The sequence below is a fragment of the Coenobita brevimanus genome, chromosome 19 (genome assembly GCF_032717465.1).
Source record: "Coenobita brevimanus isolate Jiangsu-jjx chromosome 19, ASM3271746v2, whole genome shotgun sequence".
Lineage (NCBI taxonomy): Eukaryota > Metazoa > Arthropoda > Malacostraca > Decapoda > Coenobitidae > Coenobita > Coenobita brevimanus.
In genome coordinates this window covers 26,698,777-26,721,276 of record NC_136972.1, presented here as the reverse complement: position 1 = coordinate 26,721,276, position 22,500 = coordinate 26,698,777, and the positions used below count along the sequence as shown (strand labels likewise).

Genomic DNA, 22,500 nt, shown 5'->3' with positions numbered 1-22,500 from the left:
CCCTCCCCCTTCCTCCTCCTTCCCTCCCTCTTCCTTCCCTTCTTTCCCTCCCTCTCCCCTTCCTTCCCTCACTTTCTTTCCTTTCTCTCTCCCCTTCTCTATCTATCTATCTATTGCCAGACGCCTTAATCCCGTACGGGGTGGCCACAAACAAATCGCCTCCACGTCGCCCTGTCCCCCGCCATTTCACTCCCCTTCTTTCTCCCCTCAGAGGAGTACAAGAAGCAATCAGCAACACACGTAATGATAACAGATAACACACACAAAACTATCACCATAGCTACTTTCCTGAGCTGCAGATAAGAAAAGTAAAACAAGAAAAACAACAAAAAACTTCCCCCCCACCCCCCCACCCCGGCCACCACACCCTGCAGTCGAAGCCGGCAGGAAAAAGTGAGAGGGACCACCGTATAGCCTAGGAAAATTGCCATGGAAAGTTTGACAGGAAAAAAGAAAATAAATTATACATACGAGGGAAAAGAAAGCATTATATGAGAGGAAAATTCACCCCCTGCTCTCTCCTTCTCCCCCTTCTTTTCCTCCCCTCTCCCCTCTCTTCCCTCCCTCCCTCTCGACCTCAGTAACCACAGAATAGCCTTCCCCTCCCCTCCCCTCCCCTCCCCTCCCCTCTTACCCATATTAACATACAAGGCTTCCCCCTCCCCCTCCCTCTGTTTCCCCTCATTGCTTCCTCCCTCTCCTCTCTCCCCTCTTTCCTCTCACCCTCTCATTACTCTTCACCCGCCTGTCTGTCTGTCTGTCTGTCTCTGTCTATTTACATCTGTCCATCTGTCTGTCTGTCTGTCTGTCTCTGTCTATTTACATCTGTCCATCTGCCTGTCTGTCTGTTTAGCACATACGGTACATTTATTTACATGTCTGTCTGTGTCTGTTTGTCTGTCTACTTCCGTCTCCACACACACACACACACACACACACACACACACACACACACACACACACACACACACACACACACACACACACACACACACACACACACACACACACACACAGAGGGTGTGAATGAACAGGAAGGCTTAATGTTGTCGCTTTAGTGATGGTGGTAGTAGTGATGATGGTGGTGGTTGTAGTGGTGGTGGTGGTGGTGGTTGTGGTGGTAGTAGCAGTAGTAGTAGTAGTGGTGGTGGTGGTGGTAGTAGTGGTGATGGTGCTGGTAGTAATAGTAGTAGTTGTAGTAGTAGGCATAGAAGTGGTGGTAGTTGTGTTGTGTCTGTGGTGGTAGTAGTAGTAACAGTAGTAGTATTCGTAGTAGTAGTAGTAGTAGTAGTAATTGTGGTGGTGGAAATGGTTATGCTAGGTGTAGTAGTGGTAATGGTATTAGTAGTAGTAGCAGTAGTAGTAGTGGTGGTGGTAGTAGTAGTAATTGTAGTAGTGATAGTAGTTGTAGAGGTAGTAGTAGTAACAGTAGTAGTAATGGTGGTGGTGGTGGTAGTATAAGGCTAGTAATTGTAGTAGTAGTGATAGTAGTTGTAGTGGTGGTAGTAGTAGTAGTTGTGGTGGTGATCATGGCGGTTGTAGTGTGGTGGGGTAAATGGAATGAGAAATTAATGTTGTTTTAATGGTGATTGAATGAGTGTGTGTGTGTGTGTGTGTGTTTAGAGATGTGTAGCCTGTATGTAAATATTTGTTTGAGAAGTTTGTATGTACGTGTGTTTATTTATATACGGCACCGTATGTAGGATGTGTGTGTGTGTGTGTGTGTGTGTGTGTGTGTGTGTGTGTGTGTGTGTGTGTGTGTGTGTGTGAATAAAGGGGAGGGGGAAAGTGGGAGGAAAGACGGAGGAACTAGAGAAATGAATGGAGGGGAGGGAGAAAGAAAGAAAATAGAAGAGGGTGAGCGAAGGAAAGTGGAGGGGAAGGAGGGAAGGGAAATTTGGGGGGGTCCTATTTTAATTGGCTTTGGAGAACCGTAACACCTCTTCCTTAGCGATTTATTTTGCACATTACAACTCACCTGTTGTATTTTATTAATGAAAACTATGTCGATTGTATTGTGGGGAATGAATCGCTAAGGTACAGGTGTTGCGAAGCTTCCTGTGTCACCTGGAATAGGGGCTGTGGTTGGGGGATTGATGTAGAATTGGGGAGAGAGAGAGAGAGAGAGACTAAAGAAATGGGGAGGGGAGGGGAAGGTAGGGGAGGGGGCTTGGTGGTTAGGAGAAAGGGAAGGGGAATAGGGAGGGGGAAGGAGGGGGGAGGAGAAATTAGTGAAATGGATAGAAATTGGAGGATTGAGGGGGAGGGGGAGGGGAGGGGAGGGGAGGAGAAAATGTAGAAGTGGGGAGGGAAGAGGGAGGGGGGGAGGGGAAAGGAAGGAGAAACCGTAGTATTGAACGGGGAGGGGAAGGTGAGGGGAGGGGGGTAGGGGGTTTGGAATGGGGGGGAGGAGGGAGAAAGAAAGTAGAAAGGGGGGTAAAGGAAGCGGGGAGAAGAAACAGATAAATTGAATACAAAGGAAAGCAACAGGTCAACTCTGGAACTGTCCTCTGTATTTCCTCCTGCCTATGATCTCCAGTCTTTTCAACGCGGTGTGTCCAGGCATCTCGAAGTGAACGGATCTCGAATTTGGCTGGTATTTTGTTTTTATTTACTAATTTAATTTTTCAGGGAACAATCTTTTGGACTTCTGGCCTTTGGTTCCTTCTTCCATGCGTTAAAAAATTAAAACTTAGTCGCTACATTTAAAGCAAGGGTGACCAGCCTGACTTGCCCCTGAGTGGCATTTCGTGAGCACTAAACCCCAACTACCCTTCACATCCGATTGAAGCGCCTTAATCCACTAGACCACCGGCCGTCATTTGGTTATATGGTTACCACCCAACGAAAGGTTAACATACGAAAATTACAGTTGTTCCGACCATCAGAAAATGAGAGACTGGCTTGCATCTACTCTCTCTCTCTCTCTCTCTCTCTCTCTCTCCCTCCCAAAAATGAAAAAAAATGACATTGGTCCGTATTCTCGTGGGGTAAGGAGGCTCCCTAACACCTCTTCCTTAGCGATTTATTTTCCAGACTACCCATTAATATCCTGTTTTATGCTTCGTAAATCTTTTAATGCGCTCATAGATTGCATGAACAAGAATATAATAACAATGCAGAATCAGAAATAAATCGGTAAGGAAGAGGTGTTTAGTAAGCTTCCCACCGCACGACAATACATTCTCTCTCTCTCTCTCTCTCTTATTTAGGAGGTTAATGGAGACTGTTTGTAAGCTGTTTACCACAATATGTCTTTCCCAAGCAGAGTAATATATATAATTTTGGCCGCAGCGTAAAAACAGTGAAGACACCATCGTACTGAAAGGGTTAGTGGGGACAGTTTCCAACCCCTTCACTACGAGAGGTCTTTCCTGAGGTTGTTGTTGTTGTTGTTGTTGGTGGTGGTGGTGGTGGTGGTGGTTGACCTCGATCTGTCTTATCGAGCAGACCCGTCAACCACAGGAAGCAACTGCTTCTGTGGGACCGTCCTACAACATCAGGGCAGTGCATACACCGTGTAGGGATCCAGTGTTCCTTTTGTGGTAGACAGCGCCTCACCAGAGTCGAACCAGGTCCTTCCCACGGCGAGGTGTAGGGAAATATGAAGAGGTTTGTCTCCCGGGTGGATGCCGCAGCTGCTTCGCTTCCCCCAGGGTTCACAGTGCCACCACGTGTAGGCTCCTCATCAGAGCCTCGCACTGAAGCGGTTGGGAGGAGGGGGAGGGGGGGAGGAAGAAGGGGAAATGGAGGAATGAGGAGAAGCTATAAGAAGGAAGAGAGGAGGAGGAGGAAGAAAAGGGAGAATTATAGGGGAGAGGGGTAAGGACGAGGAGGTGGGGAAGGAGGGAGGGAAGGGAGGAGGAGGGAAAGGAGAGAGGGGAAGGGAGAGGAGGGTGAAGGGAGGGGGAGGGAAGGGAGGAGAGGGTGAAGGGAGGAGGAGGGAAAGGAGGGAGGGAAGCGAGGAGAGGGTGAAGGAAGGAGGAGGGAAAGGGGGGAAGGGTGAGGCGAGGAGGGAGGGTGGGTGGGTGGCCATTCAGTCTGTCATACTAGTGCTCACGTGTGGGTTGTCGTCACCGCTCTCTCACATTTGCTCACTTTCTCACTATCTCTAACTCACTATCACAGTCTTTGTTTTCTCTATCACTGTCTTTATCTGGTTTCTCTATCTCTATCACTGTCTTTATTTTCTCTGTCTCTAATTTTGTCTTCAGTCTTACTATCTTTATCTGTTATTCTCTCTCTCTCTCTCTCTCTCTCTCTCTCTCTCTCTCTCTCTCTCTCTCTCTCTCTCTCTCTCTCACTATCTTTATTCTTACCGTCCGACTCTTTATCTCATCACTATTCTCTGTTTGTCTGTCTGTCTGTCTCTGTCTCTGTCTGTCTGTCTGTCTGTCTGTCTGTCTGTCTGTCTGTCTCTCTCTTATATTCTTGTTCCTGTCATTTTCACTTATTTTCACCTCACTCACTCTCTCACTTTTGCTTTAACTCACTCACTTTCTCTACTCTTACTCAACTGTGTCTTACTCTCACTCCCTCTCTTACTCCTCACATACTCGCTCACTCACTCCCTTTCTCCTTTCTTACTCATCTTATCCCCTCTTTCACTCACGTCCTTGCACTGTCTTTAATTTCTCACTTCATGACCTTCTCAATCATTTTCTTACTGCTTCTGTCTTTATTGTTTTAAATATTTTAGGTGTGTGTGTGTGTGTATGTGTGTGTGTGTGTCTGTGTGTGTGTGTGTGTGTGTGTGTGTGTGTGTGTGTGAGAGAGAGAGAGAGAGAGAGAGAGAGAGAGAGAGAGAGAGAGAGAGAGAGAGAGACTATATTTGTATATGCCTATGTTTATGAGCGAGTTTATGCGTGAGTCTGTTTACATTTTGTGGTGTGTGTGTGTGTGTGTGTGTGTGTGTGTGTGTGTGTGTGTGTGTGAGAGAGAGAGAGAGAGAGAGAGAGAGAGAGAGAGAGAGAGAGAGAGTTCATGCCTAAGGTGGACTCAGAGGGATAGACTTGAGCTGCCTCGCCTAGTCACTGCTAAGGATAGGCAGAAAAGAAGGTTAGGCAGCTTCTTATATCCTTTCCTCTCTCTTCCTCTCCACTCCTCTCCTCTCCTCTCCTCTCTTCTCTTTTCTTCTCTTTTCCTCTCCTCTCTTCTCTTTTCTTCTCTTTTCCTCTCCTCTCTTCTCTTTTCTTCTCCTCTCTTCTCTTTTCCTCTCCTTTCCTCTCCTCTCCTCTTGTTTTTTATTTTCCTTAATACTCTTCGTCATTCTCCCCTTGCCTCTCTTTCATTCCTCTCTCTTCTGATCTCTCCTCTCCCCTACTCTCTCCTCCTCCCCTCAACTCCCCTCCCCTCCCCTCCCCTCCTCCCCTCCCCTCCCCTTCTCATTTCACTTTTTTTTTTAGTGGTGAAATTAGTATCAGATGAAGTAGTGATGAACTGGAGGGTGATGCTTTCGAGAAGGATGTGGTGAAGTAAACAGTGCAAGGGACCTACCGCTATTAAAAGTGATGATTTGAGAAGTGATGGTGGTGGTGGTGATGGTGGTGGTGGTGAAAATGGTGATATCAGGTGCTTTGTGATGATTGCAGGGAGTGGTGATGAATTTGATGTGGTGGTGATGATGACGGTGACGGTGATAGTGATGAAAATGGTGATATCACGTACCTTCTGCGGTCAGTAAGTGGTGATGGTGATTATGATGGAGTGGTGACCGTGGTTGTGGTGATAGCAGTGATGATTTCTAGTTAAAAATGTGGTGAAAAAGTGAAGCCTTATATGGTGACTAGATGTGATGATTAACAGTGATGATGATGTAGGCCTATACAGTGGTAGTGATGGTGATATTAGTGATGATAAGTGATGACATTGATAGAACTGTAGATACTGGACGTGATGAGAGGAATGGCAGTAGTGATGACGGTGTAAATAGGACCCCAATATTCTTGACAGTGGTACCGTAGTGATGATGATGGTGATGATAGTGATGACGTGTGGTATACATTGCGTGGTGACAGTGGTGATGGAGATGAGTGTCGTTTAGCCTACCCTTTGAAAGTGGTGGTGATGTTGGTGATGATAATAGTGGTGATAGTGGTGAAAATAATGAGGATGGTAGAGTAGGTGGTGACAGTGATTATGGTGGTGTAGGTGGTAATGATATTGATTATTGGTGGTGATAACAGTGATGATGGTGGTGTAGACGGTGATAGTGATGATAATGATGATGGTGGTGTAAGTGACGATGGAAATGGTGGTGTAGGTGAAGATACTGTGATGATTATAGTGGTGTAGCCTAGATGGTGATAGTGGTGGTGGAAATGGTGGTGGTGCTCTCGTGACAGTGGGTGAGGCGGCCCCCCCCCCCACAGTCACACCATGGGGGCGTGTGTGGGTACCCGCAGTAGGAAGGCAGGTGAGTCATACGGGAGATGGGTGGGGGGCTTGGGGGAAGGGGGAAGGGGAAGGGGGTGAAGAATGGGGGAAGGGAAGGGGTGAGGAAAGGGGGAGGGAAAAGGAAGGGGAAGAGGTAGGGAAGGGGAAGGGGGAGGGGAGAGGGGTAGGGAAAGGGAAGGGGGAGGGGAGAGGGGAAGGGAAAAGGAAGGGGAAGGGGGAGGGAAAAGAAAGGGGGAGGGGAGAGGGAGAGGGAAAAGGAAGGGGAAGGGATAGGGAAAAGGGAAGGGGAACGGGAGAGGGGGAGGGAAAGGGAAGGGGAAGGGGTAGGGAAAAAGGAAGGGAAAGGGGTAGGGAAAAGGGAAGGGGGAGGGGAGAGGGGGAGGGAAATGGAAAGGGAAGGAGTAGGAAAAAGGAAAGGGGAAGGGATGGGAAAAAGGAAAAGAGTGTGGACAGATGGAGTGAGGAATGTAAACAGCACCAGGTCTTCATGATAATTACACTGCGTGAATTTTATCCCCTATCTAGGCTTTACTCTTTTCACTTTAACTTGGCCTAAAATTGTCGCCTCACTGTTGAATGCTGAGTTGTAACCATAGATTAACACCAGACTGTGATGCTAGTCGTGTAAAAGTGCTGTGGGAAGGATGTAGAGCACTGGCATTCGTCTGTTTCTGCCATGGATGTAGAGCCATAACATTAGTCTCTTTCGTCCATACACCTACCTGAAATAGCTGCAGAAAGACGAAAAATCCTAGCTAAGTTAAGGTAAAAAGTCAGTTCTTCTTGGTCACAGGAACTAAGAACAGTCAGTGAAAAGAATTAAGTAAAAAAACCCTCACTTCATTTGATATGGAGCGTTTATATACCGGTACCATTTTTAATTTATATCCATCACCTCTACCGCAAGTCCACCGGTGTCTTGCAAAAATAGAACCCCTTGGATATACGACTCCTTTAGTTGAGACATTTGAACCTACAGTCACTTTTCTGATATGTACAACTGGCTTCCCTCAGAAAAATGGAGTACGTGTAAATATATCATACGTGAAGTTGTTAGGTTACGTTAAGAAAGACTAGAAGAGGTTAGGTTAGGTAAGGTAAGGTTAGGCTAGGTTAGGTTAGGAGGTTAGGTTGTTGGGTTAGGTTTGGTTGGGTTGGGTTGGGTTAGGTTTGGTTTGGTTAGGTTAGGTTGGGTTAGGTTTGGTTAGGTTGGGTTAGGTTAGGTTTGGATAGGTTAGGTTAGGTTAGGTTAGGTTAGGTTAGGTTTGGTTTGGTTAGGTTAGGTTTGGTTAGGTTAGGTTTGGTTAGGTTAGGTTTGGTTTGGTTAGGTTAGGTTAGGTTAGGTTTGGTTTGGTTAGGTTAGGTTTGGGTTAAGTTCGACTCGGTAGGTCACTGTTCCTTGGGGGTTGATACTCTTTCTGACACTTTACTCAAACTTGACCTAAAATTTCCATCTCTCTACCTCCAGTGCCGAGTTATAACAATAAATCAACACTAGGATACAATGCTAATCGCGAGAAGGTGCTGTGGGAAGGATGTAGAACCGTTGCAATGTCTGTTTCCCAAAGCTCCATGAAATAACCTGCAAAGGACCGAAAATCTGGGCCAAGTTAGAGCAAGAGGAGTATAGCTGCTAAATTATCATGCCACTTTAATTTTAATGTACCTTGTACCATACTTGGGCAAAACCACCTCTTGGTATGTGCTTGGCAAGGTAAACAAATTCAGTTCTTCACAACGTCATTTAAAGTATTTATTCATCAGTCTAGGCTTAATATGTCTACTGTGCTGTCTCGTGTCTGCATGTTTTGTAATGAATGATCGGTACTAAACACAGACTGGGATGAAATGGGGCTGGAGGAGGGAAGGATGAAAGGAGGGAAAGGAGGTAGGGAAGAGAGGGAAGGATGGATGGAGGAAAGAGAGGGAAGGAGGGAAGGAGGAAAGAGAGAGAAGGATGGATTTAGGGAAAAGAGGGAAGAATGGAAGGAGGGAAAGGAGGGAGGGAAGGATGGATGGAGAAAAGAGAGGGAAGGATGGATGGAGGAGGGAGATTGGGGTGAGGAAGATGAGTACTTGTGGGAGGAGGGGGTTTGATGGAAGGGAGGGGGGGAGGGATGATAGAGGGTATTGGGGATAGTAAGGAAGATGGGTACATGAGGAAGAGGGGGAGGGAAGGAGGGGGCGTGGGAAGAGGAAGAGGATGGAGGGAGGGGGTGAGATTGAGGGTAGGGAGGATGATTGGTTACTTGGGGAAGGGATTAAGGAATGGGGAGAGGAGGAGAGAGGGAAGGGATGGGCAAGAGGGAGGTATGGACTGAAAAAAGAAGAGAGGGGATGGAATAGGGAGGGAGGGAGAGAGGGAAGGAGGAAGAAAGATGGGTTATGCGTTGAAGGAGAGAAAGCATGGGAAGGAAGGAGAGGGATATGAAGGAAGATGAGGTAAATTGAGAGAGAATGGGAAGACCAAGAGGCAGGAGGGACGGGGTGAACTGAGTATTTGAAGGACGATTGGTTACATGGAGGAGAAAGAGAGAGAGAATATGAGAAGGAAGGAAGGAAGGATTAGGAACAAAAATAGGGAGACTGGGGAAGGAGAGTAATGGAAGGGTAGTGGAATCCAGTATCATGTGATTTGCTTATATTCAACCCAATAAACATATTTTTTGGATATTTCAGAGGCCTTGGTTTTTTGTTTCAATTGTGCACAGTGTTATTTGACTACAGTATTAACCTGTGTGTGTGTGTGTGTGTGTGTGTGTGTGTGTGTGTGTGTGTGTGTGTGTGTGTGTGTGTGAGGGCTGTAATTACTAATGGTTTTATATTTGTGTATTTCAGAGGCCCTGCTGGCAGCACGACCCCTTCCAGACCTGCCAGACCTAGTGAGTGGCAGCGGTGGGTGTGCCCTGGACCCTATGGGGGGACCAGGACCGCCAGACCACACCCAGACCCAACCTGCCCACGTGGCCACCTTCACCGCCCTCACACCCACGCCCACGCCCGCACCCACGCCTCCAGCCCACGCCCACCCGGCACCCTCGCCCCTCGTGGTGGGTGGAGGAGGGGGTGGGCAGGATACAGGGGCGGCGACCAAGTGGCACTCGAGGGAGAACCTGCTGGCACCCGAGGAGGAGGGCGACCCACAGCTCTTTGTAGCACTGTATGAGTTCCGGGCACAGGGGGACAACCAGCTATCGTTAAAGAAGGGTGAGTTGATGCTGACTTATTTTTGTGGCACCCTGTTAAACCCTTGGCTCTGTTATGGCACTGGTACCTCCTTGGCTCTGTTATGGCACCGTTGAACTGTTGGCACTGTTACTTCCTTGACTGGGGGACTGTATGAGTTTAGGGCACTGGGGGACAACCATCTGTCACTGAAGAAGGGCGAGTTGAGATACACTATACCTATATGGCACTCATTCTATGGCAATATATATTTATGTATTTACTCATTAGTATGGCACCATTGATGTCATGCCACCGTATGAGTTCATGACTGTGATAACCAGCAGTCATTAAAAGGTCAGTTAATATGTGCGTCTTTATTATGTCAAACCCTTAGCACTATCTCCACTCCTCTCTCTCTCTCTCTCTCTCTCTCTCTCTCTCTCGTGATATCGATCTGTGTGGCACTCTGTTGTATTCTTTGTCACTGTCTGTGGCACTATTACACCATGGACACTAATATTTATCTGTTGGTACTGAGTTCATACAGGGTAGAACGTATGAGATTTCAGTTTCCTTCCCTAACATTGAGAGTTCCTTGCCTAGTGTGGTAAAAGTCTGTCATGTGTGCGTGTGGTGGGGGGTTGTGGTGTGCCGGAGGGGTAGGAGGGTGGGGAGAGAGCTGCTGGGAAGATTTACGGTATTTATGTAAGATGTTTACGTGTTTGGACTGGTAGAATTTTCTCTCGCTTTGGACTGAATAAAAAATGACCCGTCACATCCGGGGAAAGAATTTATAAGACTAGTGTTTACCACAAAAATTTGCGAGAGTAATAGCCAATCCATCATAAATGTCAGCAGATGCCATTATTTTTGTTTCCATATCGTTATTGAATCCATAGTGACCAGTTCTGACCAAAGTGTTGAAATTATTATTTTCGCATTTTTGAGTGTCGCCATATTCGACAATTTCGCGCAGTCTCGTTGCGCGCTATTGCCAGAATTTGTGTTTGTTATATTTCTGAAGCTCCCTGGACTTACCCCGATCTAATGCAGAAAAAGAAAAAGAAGTGGGTAACTATTATCGTTCTCGAGATAGAAACACACACACACACACACACACACACACACACACACACACACACACACACACAGCTTGACTTTATTATTTAGGTCTTACCCATCTTCACTACGAGATATTTTTCCTTAGTTAATTAAATTGGTTTGGCGGACTGAAGTTAAGAGTATGAACAAACAGACGTACATGAAATAAGAAAATTTGTGAGTGCGGCACCTGGCACTTTCTGGCACCGTAGGGGAGGTGAGGCGTGGAGAGAGAGAGAGAGAGAGAGAGAGAGAGAGAGAGAGAGGGAGGTGACTTGGGGAGAAAAGGGAGAGTAGAGGAAGAAGCAAAAGGGAAAGAGAGGTGGAAGAGGAAGAGAAGAGGAATGATAAGGAAAAAGGGGTGACTGAGGGGGGGGAGGGGGGAGGAGAAAGAGAGGGTGAGCTAAAGAGAAGTAAAAGAGAAAGAGAGGTAGAGAGGAAGAGGAGTCAAGAGGGAAGGGAAGGACTGAGGGAGAAGAGGGAGGGGAAGAAGAGGTGGTAGGGAATGTGAAGGGGTGGGGAGGGGAGGGGATGGAGAGAAAAGAGTGAGGAGGGGGTTGACGAAGGGAGCAAGGGGGAGGGAGAGGGAGAAGAGAGGGGTGGAAATCTGGGAGGGGGCTGGCGTGGGAGGGAGGGAGGAGAAGGGGGGGATGCGTGGGAGGGAAGGGGGGGAAGGAAAAGAAGGGGGGGAGGGAAGGAGGGGGCGGAGAACGCTGGAAAAGTAGAAATTTAATATGCTGATTGTGTGGTGGAGAGAGTTGAAGGCTGTGGTTGAGGTAGGGGTGGGTTTTAGGAGTTGTGGTTGTGGTAGATGATTGTGGCGTGGTTGTGGTAGCGTGGTTAATGGTGGTAGTTTTGCTGGGTGATTGTGGCGTGGTTGTGGTAGCGTGGTTAACGGTGGTAGTTTTGCTGGGTGATTGTGATGCGGTAGTGAGTGTGTGGTTAGTGGTGATGGTTGTGGTGGATGGTTGATTGTGGTGGTTGTGGTTGTGAGGCTTGGTGGTGGTGGTGGTGGTGGTGGTGGTAGAGTGTAGAGGTAGCTAGTGGGTTTAAGTAGGTTGGTGTGGTAGGTGGGTATGATTTAGTAGTTGTGGTGGTGTGATTGAGGTGGGGTTTGTGTGGTCGTTATGATTAGGTGATTGGTGGTGGTGTGGTTGGTAGTTGTGGTTGTGGTGTGGTGGGGTAGTGGTTATGGTTGTGGTGTGGTGGGACAGTGGTTATGGTTGTGGTGTGCTGGGGTGGTGGTTATGGTTGTGGTGTGGTGGAGTAGTGATTATGGTTGTGGTGTGGTGGGGTGGTGGTTATGGTTGTGGTGTGGTGGGGTGGTGGTTATGGTTGTGGTGTGGTGGGGTGGTGGTTATGGTTGTGGTGTGGTGGGGTGGTGGTTATGGTTGTGGTGTGGTGGGGTGGTGGTTATGGTCATGGTGTGGTGGGGTGGTGGTTATGGTCATGGTGTGGTGGGGTGGTGGTTATGGTCATGGTGTGGTGGGGTGGTGGTTATGGTCATGGTGTGGTGGGGTGGTGGTTATGGTCATGGTGTGGTGGGGTGGTGGTTATGGTTGTGGTATGGTGGGGTAGAGGTTATGGTTGTGGTGTAGTGGGGTAGAGGTTATGGTTGTGGTGTGGTGTAGTGATTATGGTTGTGGGGTGGTGGTTATGGTTGTGGTGTGGTGGGTGGTGGTTATGGTCATGGTGTGGTGGGGTGGTGGTGGTTATGGTTGTGGTGGGGTGGTGGTTATGGTTGTGTGGTTGTTGTGGTTGTGGTGGTGATATGGACTAGTTTTTCAGAATCTTTAATCACACAGTAATTTTTTAGAGGTAAGTCAGTAAGAGTGCCTTCGTGTATTTAAGCGTTATTATCTTTAACTTCGTATTTATTATTTTTATAATTGTTATTTATTATTATTATTATTATTATTGACGTTATATTTGTGATTATTATTATTACCATATTGTCATTTTTTCTTGGTGGTGGTGTTGGTGGTGGTGGTGATGGTGATATTGATGGTTGTTGTTGTTGTTGTTGTTGTTGTGCCCGTATGGAAGGTGATCTGAGCAACGTATACCTGTGAGAATGAATGTGGTAGAACAGGACTAGGCAGGCCAGGGTAGGGTAGGGTCCAGTAGGGTAGAATCGGGTTGGGTTGAGCAGTGTAGGAAAGGGTAGGGCAGGGTACGGTTGGGTAGGGTAGGGTAGGGTGGGGTAGGGTAGGGAAGGGTTTGGTTTGGCCGGGTTGGGTTGGATAGGGTAGGGTAGGGCAGGGTTTGGTTGGGTTGGGTTGGGTTGGATCGGGTAGGGTAGGGCAGGGCAGGGCAGGGTTGGGTTGGGTTTGGTTGGGTAGGGTAGGGCAGGGTTTGGTTTGGTTGGGTTAAATATGGTAGAGAAGGGTAGGGTAGGTTAGGGTAGGATAGAGTTTGGCAGGGTAGGGTAGGGTAGGTAAGGGGAGGATAGAGAAGACTAGGGTCGAGTTGGGTAGGTTAATGTATGAGAAGGGTTGGTGTTGGATAGGGCAGGGTAGGGTATGGCAGAGACAAGTTATTATACCAAAACAGGGTAGAGTTACGAAGAGCAGAGAAGGGAACGGCAGGGTTGTTAGGTCGGGGCAAGGCAAGGTGGAGCAGGGTAGGGTATTGCTGGGTAAAGAGTGCCAGGACAGGGAAGTCTGGGGTATGATTTGGCAGGGTAGAGGTACGTAGGTTTTGGCAAGGCAGGGCTGAGTTCGGTGGAGTTAGGTATAGGGGAAGGCAGGGCAGAACAGTACTGGTTAAGAGCAATGATAAGTCGCGGAGAGAAAAGTAGTCTGTTAGTATAGCGTAGGGCAGGACATGGCAGGGCAGGACAGACCAGACCAGGGCAGGGCGGTGTAGGGTAGGGTAGGGCAGAGGTGGGCATGACAGAGCAGGGCAGGGCAGGGTACAGAACGGAACGGAAAGGGTAGGGTAGGGTAGGACAAGATAGAACGTGAATATGTAGTGTCAGATAGCCTAGCAGTGTGGGATTAAGGGAGGGGTGGGAACGGGGAGGTGGACGAAGATGGGTCGGGAAGAAGGGGAGGGGAGAGGAAGAAAGAGGTCGGGGAAGAGAGATAGAGGAGGGAAGGGGTAGGGGAAGGATGTAGAGAGGAAAGAGTGGGGAGAGAAGTGAGATGGGAAGGGCGAGGGAAGGATTGGATCTGAAGAGAGATGGAGGGGAGTAGGGTAGGGTAGTGTGAGTCATCCTGTGGTACCCTTTTGTTTTTGTTGTTCCACCAGACATCTGCCCCCTTCCACACCCCCACCCTCCCCCATACCCGGGTAGAGGGGGTGGGGGTTGGTATGGGCAGCAGCTGCGAAGATATATGGGAGGGAGCATAACATTGAGACATGAGAAAGGAATATACTCTCACTCTAGTAATCCTGTTGACCCATACCAGGCAGCTCCTATCACCACAGATAAAGCGGTGAAGCTAACTTAATGCGTGAAGGAGAAAAGGATATTACATCAGAAGCCTCCCCTGGAAGAATGAATGGTCAACATGCATGAAGGGGACACTGACAATGAAACATAAAACTATTCTGGGAAGAGTGAATGAGGATAATTTCATTGTGTGTGTGTGTGTGTGTGTGTGTGTGTGTGTGTGTGTGTGTGTTGGGGGGGGGCGTACTCTAAGCCGGATACAAGGCAGCTGTTTAAGGCTATGACTGTAATAACATACCAAAGTTGCACAAGGATGGCCTAAACCGGCAGGAAAAAGTGTGAAGAATCACTGTGAATAAAGTAACATGCACTACACTAGCCTATTGTAACATGAATAGTCTGATATACATGTGTGTGTGTGTGTGTGTGTGTGTGTGTGTGTGTGTGTGTGTGTGTGTGTGTGTGTGTGTGTGTGTGTGTGTGTGTTTCTCGTTATTGCAAGTTTTTTTTTTTTTTTTTTTTTTTTAAGGAAAGCGAAATTTTGTCCGGTGGTAGACCTCCACCCTGATCAGGTTTTAGGCAGGATGGGACCCCGGGTACCCCTGCAAAAAATAAATAAATAAATAAATAAGGCTAATAGTAATGACGATAAAATTAGCCTACCATGAATAGTTCAGTGACAGCCAGGAGAGAGAGAGAGAGAGAGAGAGAGAGAGACTATTCCATTCCATTTCCCTTTCTCTCTGTACCCTCTACGTTTCTTCTTTCCATTTCCTTTCACTCTCTCATTCCTTCCTACGTCCCTTCCTTCTTTCCATTTCCTATCTCTCTCTCATTCCACCTTCCTTCTTTATCCTCAACTTCCCATTCCTCCATTCCTTCTCTCAAATCTTTTTCCCCTCTCCTCTTCACAGTATTCTTTCCCTGTCTTTCCCTTCCCTTCTTTCCTCCACGTTTTTTTATAAACTACTTCTGTCATCATATTCCCTGCCTCACCGTGCCTTACCCTACCTTTCCCTGCCTCACCCTAGACTCACTCGGCCTGTTCCTGCCTTACTCTGCCTTACCTTTCCTTCTCTGCCTCACGTTACATTCCTGCCTATTCCCGTCTCATCCTGTATTATCTTGTCCTCCCATGCCTCACCCTACTGCACCCTGCCGTGCCCTGTCTCATAATGTCACTCCGTCTCTCTATCACCCTGTTTTTCCACACTCTGCATCAGTCTTCCAAACCCTGTCTCACCCTGCCTTCCCTTTCAGGCATGCTCGTCACCCTGCCTCACTCCTCCACACCCTGCCTCACCATGCCGCAGTGTCAATGCATAAGTCAGGCAGACAGAGGGGAGGCAAGAGTGGTGGTGGTGGTGTGTGATGGTGGTGGTGGTGGTGGTGGTGGTGAAGGTGATGGTGATGGTGGTGGTTATGGTGGTGGTGGGGTGGTGGTGATGGTTATGATGGTGGTGGTGGTGGTGGTTATGATGATGGTGGTGGTGGTGATGGTGGTTATGATGATGGTGGTGTTGGTGATGGTGGTTATGATGATGGTGATGGTGGGGGCTCACTGCTTTAATTCCTCTGTCCTACCAGACGAATACTTTTACGGCCTCATAGTCAATTAATTCTACGGTCTCAGTCTGCCATGGTTCACAGTTACACTATCTCAGAAAGCGTATAAAACTGATGATTTATTCCTTCATGCTGATCCGCAGCCACCTTGAAGTCAAATCATCTCTTCCCTGACTTACTTCCCATCCTTACACCAAATTCCATTGAAAACCGATAATAACTTTTTAATATATCCTGTCCACAAACAAACAAACATAACGCAAATTTTCTGTTCTAACTAAATAGGTTTAAAGACATGATACAGAATTTTATAGGTGATGTGGTTGTCCGGAATATGTAATCGTTGAGAGAGAGAGAGAGAGAGAGAGGTTTAGGTTTTGTTTGTTATGTTTTGCTCTTGTCTCGTGTCTTCCTCTTTAATCTCTCTCTCTCTCTCTCTCTCTCTCTCTCTCTCTCTCTCTCTCTCTCTCTCTCTCCTTCCCTTCCCTTCCCTACTTTCTTCATTTCTTTTCCCTCCTCTTTTTCTTTAATTGCTTTTTGTCTTCTCCCTTTTCCCCTCCCCTCCCCTCCCCTCCCCTCCCCCCCTCCCTCCCTCCCTCCCTCCCTCCCCTTTTTTTTGTTTCCTCTTTATTCCTTCCTCTTCTCCATCCCACCCCTTTCTCCCACTCACTCCCATTCTGTCCTTCCCCCTCACCTCTTCCTACTTCCCTCCCTCCATTTCTCTCTCTTCTCCATTCTCTCTCTTCTCCATTCTCTCTCTTCTCCATTCTCTCCCTCCCTCCCTCCCTCTCAGTAAATGAAATGGAAACACTTAATTACATAGTTTCCCTCCCTCCCTCCCTCCTTCCCTTTTCTCTCCCCCTCCCTCCCTCCCTTTTCTCTCTCCCTCCCTCCCTTTTCTCTCTCCCTCCTTCCCTCTCTTTTATCCCCCTTTCCTTCCCTCCCTTTTCTCCCTCCTTCCTCTTCTCCCTCCCTCCCTTTCTACATTTTCTTCCTCCCTCACTTTCCCTCACCCCCCTCTCCAATCTCTTCCTCTCCTTCCGTACTTCTTTCCTTTTTATGTACTCTCTCTCTCTCTCTCTCTCTCCCCCTACCCTTCTCCCTTCTCTTTTACATTCCCTCCCTCCCTCTCTTCTTCTCCCTCCCTCCCTCCCCTTTCATACACTCCCTCTTTCACCCTCTCTGTGTTCCTTCATTTTCACACTCCTTCTCTTCTTGCTCTCTCCCTCCTTCTCTCCCTTTCTCTCCTCTCTCTCATACTTTTTTCCTCCCTCTCCCCATGTCTGTCTGTCTATCTGTCTATCTGCCTGCCCACATATATATCTACTATATCTGTATATATTAGTCTGTTTGTATCTGTCTGTCTGTCTCTGTCTGTCTGTCTGTCTGTCTGTCTGTCTCTCTCTCTCTCTCTCTCTCTCTCTCCTTTAAGTTATGCTCTTCCTCCCACTCCCTACTTCCTTCCCTCCTTCCTTCCTTCCTTCCATCCATCCATCCATCCATCCATCCATCCATCCTTCCATCCATCCATCCATCCATCCATCCATCCATCCATGCATCCATCCACCCATCCATCCATGCATCCATCCATCCATCCATCCTTCCTTCCTTCCTTCCTTCCTTCCTTCCTTCCATCCATCCATCCATCCATCCATCCATCCATCCTTCCTTCCTTCCTTCCATCCATCCATCCATCCATCCATCCATCCTTCCTTCCTTCCATCCATCCATCCATCCTTCCTTCCTTCCATATTTCCTTCCTTCTTTCTTTCCTTCCTTCCTTCGTACCCAGTCTGTCTCTTTCAGTTCTCTTCCCTTTTATTTCTTATCTAAATTTTTCATATCTGTACCTACCTATCTACCTACCTACCTACCTACCTATCTACTAACGAGTATATCGATTTATATTTATGACCATTATGTATATCGGATGAAGTAAGCCTGTGTATGTATGTGTGTGTGTTTTGTATGTAAGTATGTATGTTTGTGTGTATGTATGTACGTAGATTCCTGCTTCTCCCTAATTTGTTTCATTACCTCTTGTACTTCTGTCTTTGCATTTTGTCAGTCTATCTATCTATCTATCTATCTGCCTGTCCATCAGTGTCTCTATCAGTTTGTATCTATCTGCCTATCTGTCTCCTATATCTGTCTATCTGTCCGTCTGTCTATCTGTCTGTCTAGCTATCAGTCTGCCTGCCTATATCTGTATCTATCTATCTATCTATTTGTGTATTTGTCTGTGTCTCTCTCCCCGTCTGTCTGTCTATCTATCTGTCTATCTATCTCTGCCTATCTATCTGTCAGTCTATCAATCTGTCTGTCTGTCTATCTATCTGTTTTTCTATCTACCTATATCATAACATCTCTGCCTGAATATAAAGTTACCAGCACTCTATATACGAAACAGTATTTGGTTACAGAGCTTTGAATTGTAGTGCTAGATAGATAGATAGATAGAATAATAGATAGATAGACAGAGGGGGGAAGAGAGGATAGAAAGAAAGGGGAAGGCAGAGAAAGAAGAGACAGAAAAAGAGGAAGGGCAAGGAAGAAGAAGTTAGGAAAAGAGAGGAAGGGAGAGGTGAAAAAAAGGGGGTTGGTAGAAAAAGAGAGAGGAAAAAGAGAGGAAATAAAAAATAAAGCATGAAAGAAGTGAAAGAAAAGAGAGGAGGGAAAACAAGGCGAAGAGAGAGAGTGAGAGAGAGAGAGAGAGAGAGAGAGAGAGAGAGAGAGAGAGAGAGAGAGAGAGAGGAAAGGAAAAAGAAGAAAAATAAAACATGAAAAAAAAGTGAAAGAAAAGAGAGGAGGGAAAACAAGGGGTAAAAAGAGGAGAGAGAGAGAGAGAGAGAGAGAGAGAGAGAGAGAGAGACAGACAGACAGAGAGAGAGAGAGAGAGAAATAAGGTGGTTATGTGCTTGACAGAGTTCCATGATGTAAATAGGTTCTTCAGAAATAAGGAGGATCAGACATTTATTATTTTTACGTCTCCCCATCGATTATGTTTTTATTATTATTATTATTTTTATCGATTTTTTTTCTATTTTCTACACCTCCGCTGCAGTATTTATTTTTTTTTAGCGTATTTTTATCTTATCTACTTTCTTTTACCTTCAGACGATTTTACTCAGCTTAGGAGAGACTGGAGAGACTGGAGGGGTTAGATGTGGCCCTGAATCTTGTCCATTCCTATACTCCGTTCACTATTAACTGGCGTGAAATTGTGCCTATCCCTATCCTGAATGCTGAGGTGTAGGTATAGATTAACGTTGCAGTTGGTTGCTAGTCACGAAGAAGTGCGATGGGGAGCTTATGGAGCCTTAATGTTGTCTTATTCTGGCGCTGAGTTACGGGAAATATGCTTCAGTAGGACGAAAATCTCCGCCATATTTAAAAGCCACTGTGGGATATTTAAAGGCCACAGGGATATTTAAAGGCCACTAAGGGACATTTAAAGGCCACAGGGATATTTAAAGGCCACTAAGGGACATTTAAAGGCCACAGGGATATTTAAAGGCCACTGTAGGATATTTAAAGGCCACTGAGGGACATTAAAGGCCACTATGGGATATTTGAAGGCCACTGGGATTTTTAAAGGCCACAGGAATATTTAAAGGCCGCTGTGGAATATTTAAATGCCACTAAGGGATATTTAAAGGCCACTAAGGGATATTTAAAAGCCACTGTGGAATATTTAAAGGCCAAAGGGATATTTAAAGGCCACTGCAGGATACTTAAAAACCACTGAAGGATATTTAAAGGCCGCTGAGGAATATTTAAAGACCGCTGCGGGATATTTAAAGGCCACTGTGGAATATTTAAAGGCCACTGTGGGATATTTAAAGGCCACTGTGGGATATTTAAAGGCCACTAAGGGATATTTAAAAGCCACTGTGGGATATTTAAAGGCCAAAGGGATATTTAAAGGCCACTAAGGGATACTTAAAAGCCACTAAGGGATACTTAAAAGCCACTGAAGGATATTTAAAGACCGCTGCGGGATATTTAAAGGCCACTAAGGGATACTTAAAAGCCACTGAAGGATATTTAAAGGCCACTGTGGGATATTTGAAGGCCACGGATATTTAAAGGCCACTGAGGGATATTTAAAGGCCACTGCAGGATATTTAAAGGCCACTGCAGGATATTTAAAGGCCACTGAGGGATATTTAAAGACCACTATGGGATATTTGAAGGCCACAGGGATATTTAAAGGCCATTGCAGGATACTTAAAAGCCACTGAAGGATATTTAAAGGCCACTGAGGGATACTTAAAAGACCACTGAGGGAGGAATAAGGGCTATTTAAAGGCCACTGTGGGATACTTAAAGGCACTAAGGTCGGTTTAAAGGCCACAGAGGTATTTAAAGGAATAAGGGCTATTTAAAGGGTACTTAAAAGGTAAGGGACTAGGAGGAAGAGGGCCTATGATAATGAGCTGTGTGTCAAGGTGAATTATTGAAGGCAGGGTTTTGTTTGAGAGAGAGAGAGAGAGAGAGAGAGAGAGAGAGAGAGAGAGAGAAATAATAATAGGTCTCTAGAAAAGTAGATAGGGAGGGAGTTAGGTAGGTACAGTAGGGAGGTAGGCCTAGGTAGGAACGGAAGTTGATAGGTAGGTAGGTATGAAAGTTAAATAGCCAGGTAGATAAGTAGGAAATAATGGAGGTAGGTAGGTAGGTAGATAGGTAAGTAGGTAGTAAGTATAGTATACAAAGGCAGGCAAAAGTAAGTAGGAATTATGTAGGTAGGTAGGCTGCTAAGAAGTGAAAGGTTGTCGGTAGGTAGGTAGGTAGATGGGGAGAAGAGGAGGATGTAAGTAGGTAAATATGTAGGTAGTTTGGTCAGTAGGTAGATATTGTTGGTAAGTAGGAAATAACACTTGACTGGTAGATAGGCAGGTAGGTAGGTACGTAGGAAGGAAGGCAGGGTGTGGGAGGTAGTGCTTAAAGGAGAGAGAGAGAGAGAGAGAGAGAGAGACTAACACAAGATTCCCTCCCTCTCATCCATCATCCTCCCTCTCTTCCTTCCTTCCTTCTCTCTCCTCCCTCCCTCCCCCTCCCTCCTTCCCTCCCTCCCTCCCTCCCTCCCTTCGTTCTCCCCCCCTCTCTTTCTCTCATCCTCTTATCTTCCGTTCTCACCCTTCTCTCTTTCTCTCCCTCTCTTTCCTCCCTTCTCCCTCCTATTTCATTCCCTCCCTCTCTTTCCTCCCTTCTCCCTCCTATTTCATTCCCTCCCTTCGTCTTAATTCTTTCTTCCTCACATTCTCTCCCTTCTACTATTCCTCCTCCCCCTCCCTCCCTCCTCATCCATCATCTCAGACTCCTCCCTCTCATTCATACCTCCCTCCCTCCCTCCTCCCCCTTCCCTCCCTCTCCTCCTCTCAACTCACTCCTTCCTGCTTTCTGTTCATTCCTTGCTTTTCATCTTCCTTATTTCTTCTTGTTATTTTCCTTTCATTCCCTTTTTTCTTCCTTCCTTCTTTCTTTCGTTCGTTCGTTCGTTCGTTCGTTCCTTCCTTCCTTCCTTCCTTCCTTCCTTTTTTCCTTCCTTTTTTTCTTCCGTCCTTTTTTCCTTCCATCCATTCTTCCCTCCTTCCTCCGTCCCTCCCTCTCTCCCTCCCTCCCTCCCTCCCTCCCTCCTGCCTTAGGGGCGAAGAATAAGAAAAGAAGGAAGGAAGGAAGAAGAGGGAGAAAGGAGAGAGGGAGAAAGGAAAGAATGTGTGGAGGAAAGAAGGGGAAGACGAGGAAGAAGACACAGAAGAGTACAATGGGAAAGAAGTAGGGAAGAGAGAGAATAAAAAGTAAGGAAGTAAATAAGGAAGGAAGGAAGGAAAGAGAGATTAATGAAGGAAGTGAAGGAAGGAAAGTGAGATTATTGAAGAAAATAAAGGAAGGAAGGAAAGAAAGAAATATATTAATGAAGGAAGTAAAGAAGGAAGGAAGGAAGGAAAAACATTATTGAAGGAAGTAAAGGAGAGAAGGAAGAAAGGAAATAAAGATATTAATGAAGGAAGTAAGGAAGGAAGGAAAGAAAGATTAATGAAGGAAGTAAAGGAGAGAAGGAAGGAAGGAAAGAAAGAAGATATTAATGAAGGAAGTAAAGAAAGAAGGAAGGAAGGAAAGATATTAATGAAGTAAAGAAGGAAGGAAGGAAGGAAAGAAATTCATGAAGGAAGTAAAGAAGGAAGGAAAGAAGGAAAGATATTAATGAAGGAAGTAAAGAAGGAAGGAAGGAAGGAAAGAAAGATATAAATGAAATAAAGGAGAGAAGGAAGGAAGGTAGGAAAGAAAGATATTAATGAAGGAAGTAAAGGAGAGAAGGAAGGAAGGAAGGAAAGAAAGATATAAATGAAGTAAAGGAGAGAAGGAAGGAAGGAAAGATATTAATGAAGGAAGTAAAGGAGAGAAGGAAGGAAAGAAAGATATTAATGAAGGAAGGAAGGAAGGAAGGAAAAACATTATTGAAGGAAGTAAAGGAGAGAAGGAAGGAAGGAAGGAAAGAAAGATATTAATGAAGGAAGTTAAGGAGAGAAGGAAGGAAGGAAAGAAAGAAAGATATTAATGAAGTAAAGAAGGAAGGAAGGAAGGAAGGAAAAACATTATTGAAGGAATTAAGGGAAAGAAGGAAGGAAGGAGAGGAGAGCGAGATGGAAAGAGACTTTTAAGTCCAGTAAATACGTGTTGCTGTGAGTTGTGGAGAGAGAGAGAGAGAGAGAGAGAGAGAGAGAGAGAGAGAGAGAGAGAGAGAGAGCGCTTTTAGTGGTTGCTGTCACAATACTTAAAGCTGTTTACACCGAGAGAGAGAGAGAGAGAGAGAGAGAGAGAGAGAGAGAGTGGGAGGAGGAGAGTAAAGAGAAGAGAGAGGAGATGAA

The 22,500-nt window shown here is 46.2% G+C and overlaps 1 protein-coding gene across 1 annotated transcript in view; it reads left to right on the top strand.

The window, feature by feature from the left end:
• The window catches only part of Abl (tyrosine-protein kinase Abl), a 103,621-nt gene that overhangs the window by 48,971 nt on the left and 32,150 nt on the right, over nucleotides 1–22,500 (top strand). Inside the window, exon 2 of the mRNA XM_080266190.1 lies at nucleotides 9,235–9,603. Coding sequence (XP_080122316.1) covers nucleotides 9,235–9,603 — 369 coding nt within the window. The remainder of the gene's footprint in view (nucleotides 1–9,234; nucleotides 9,604–22,500) is intronic.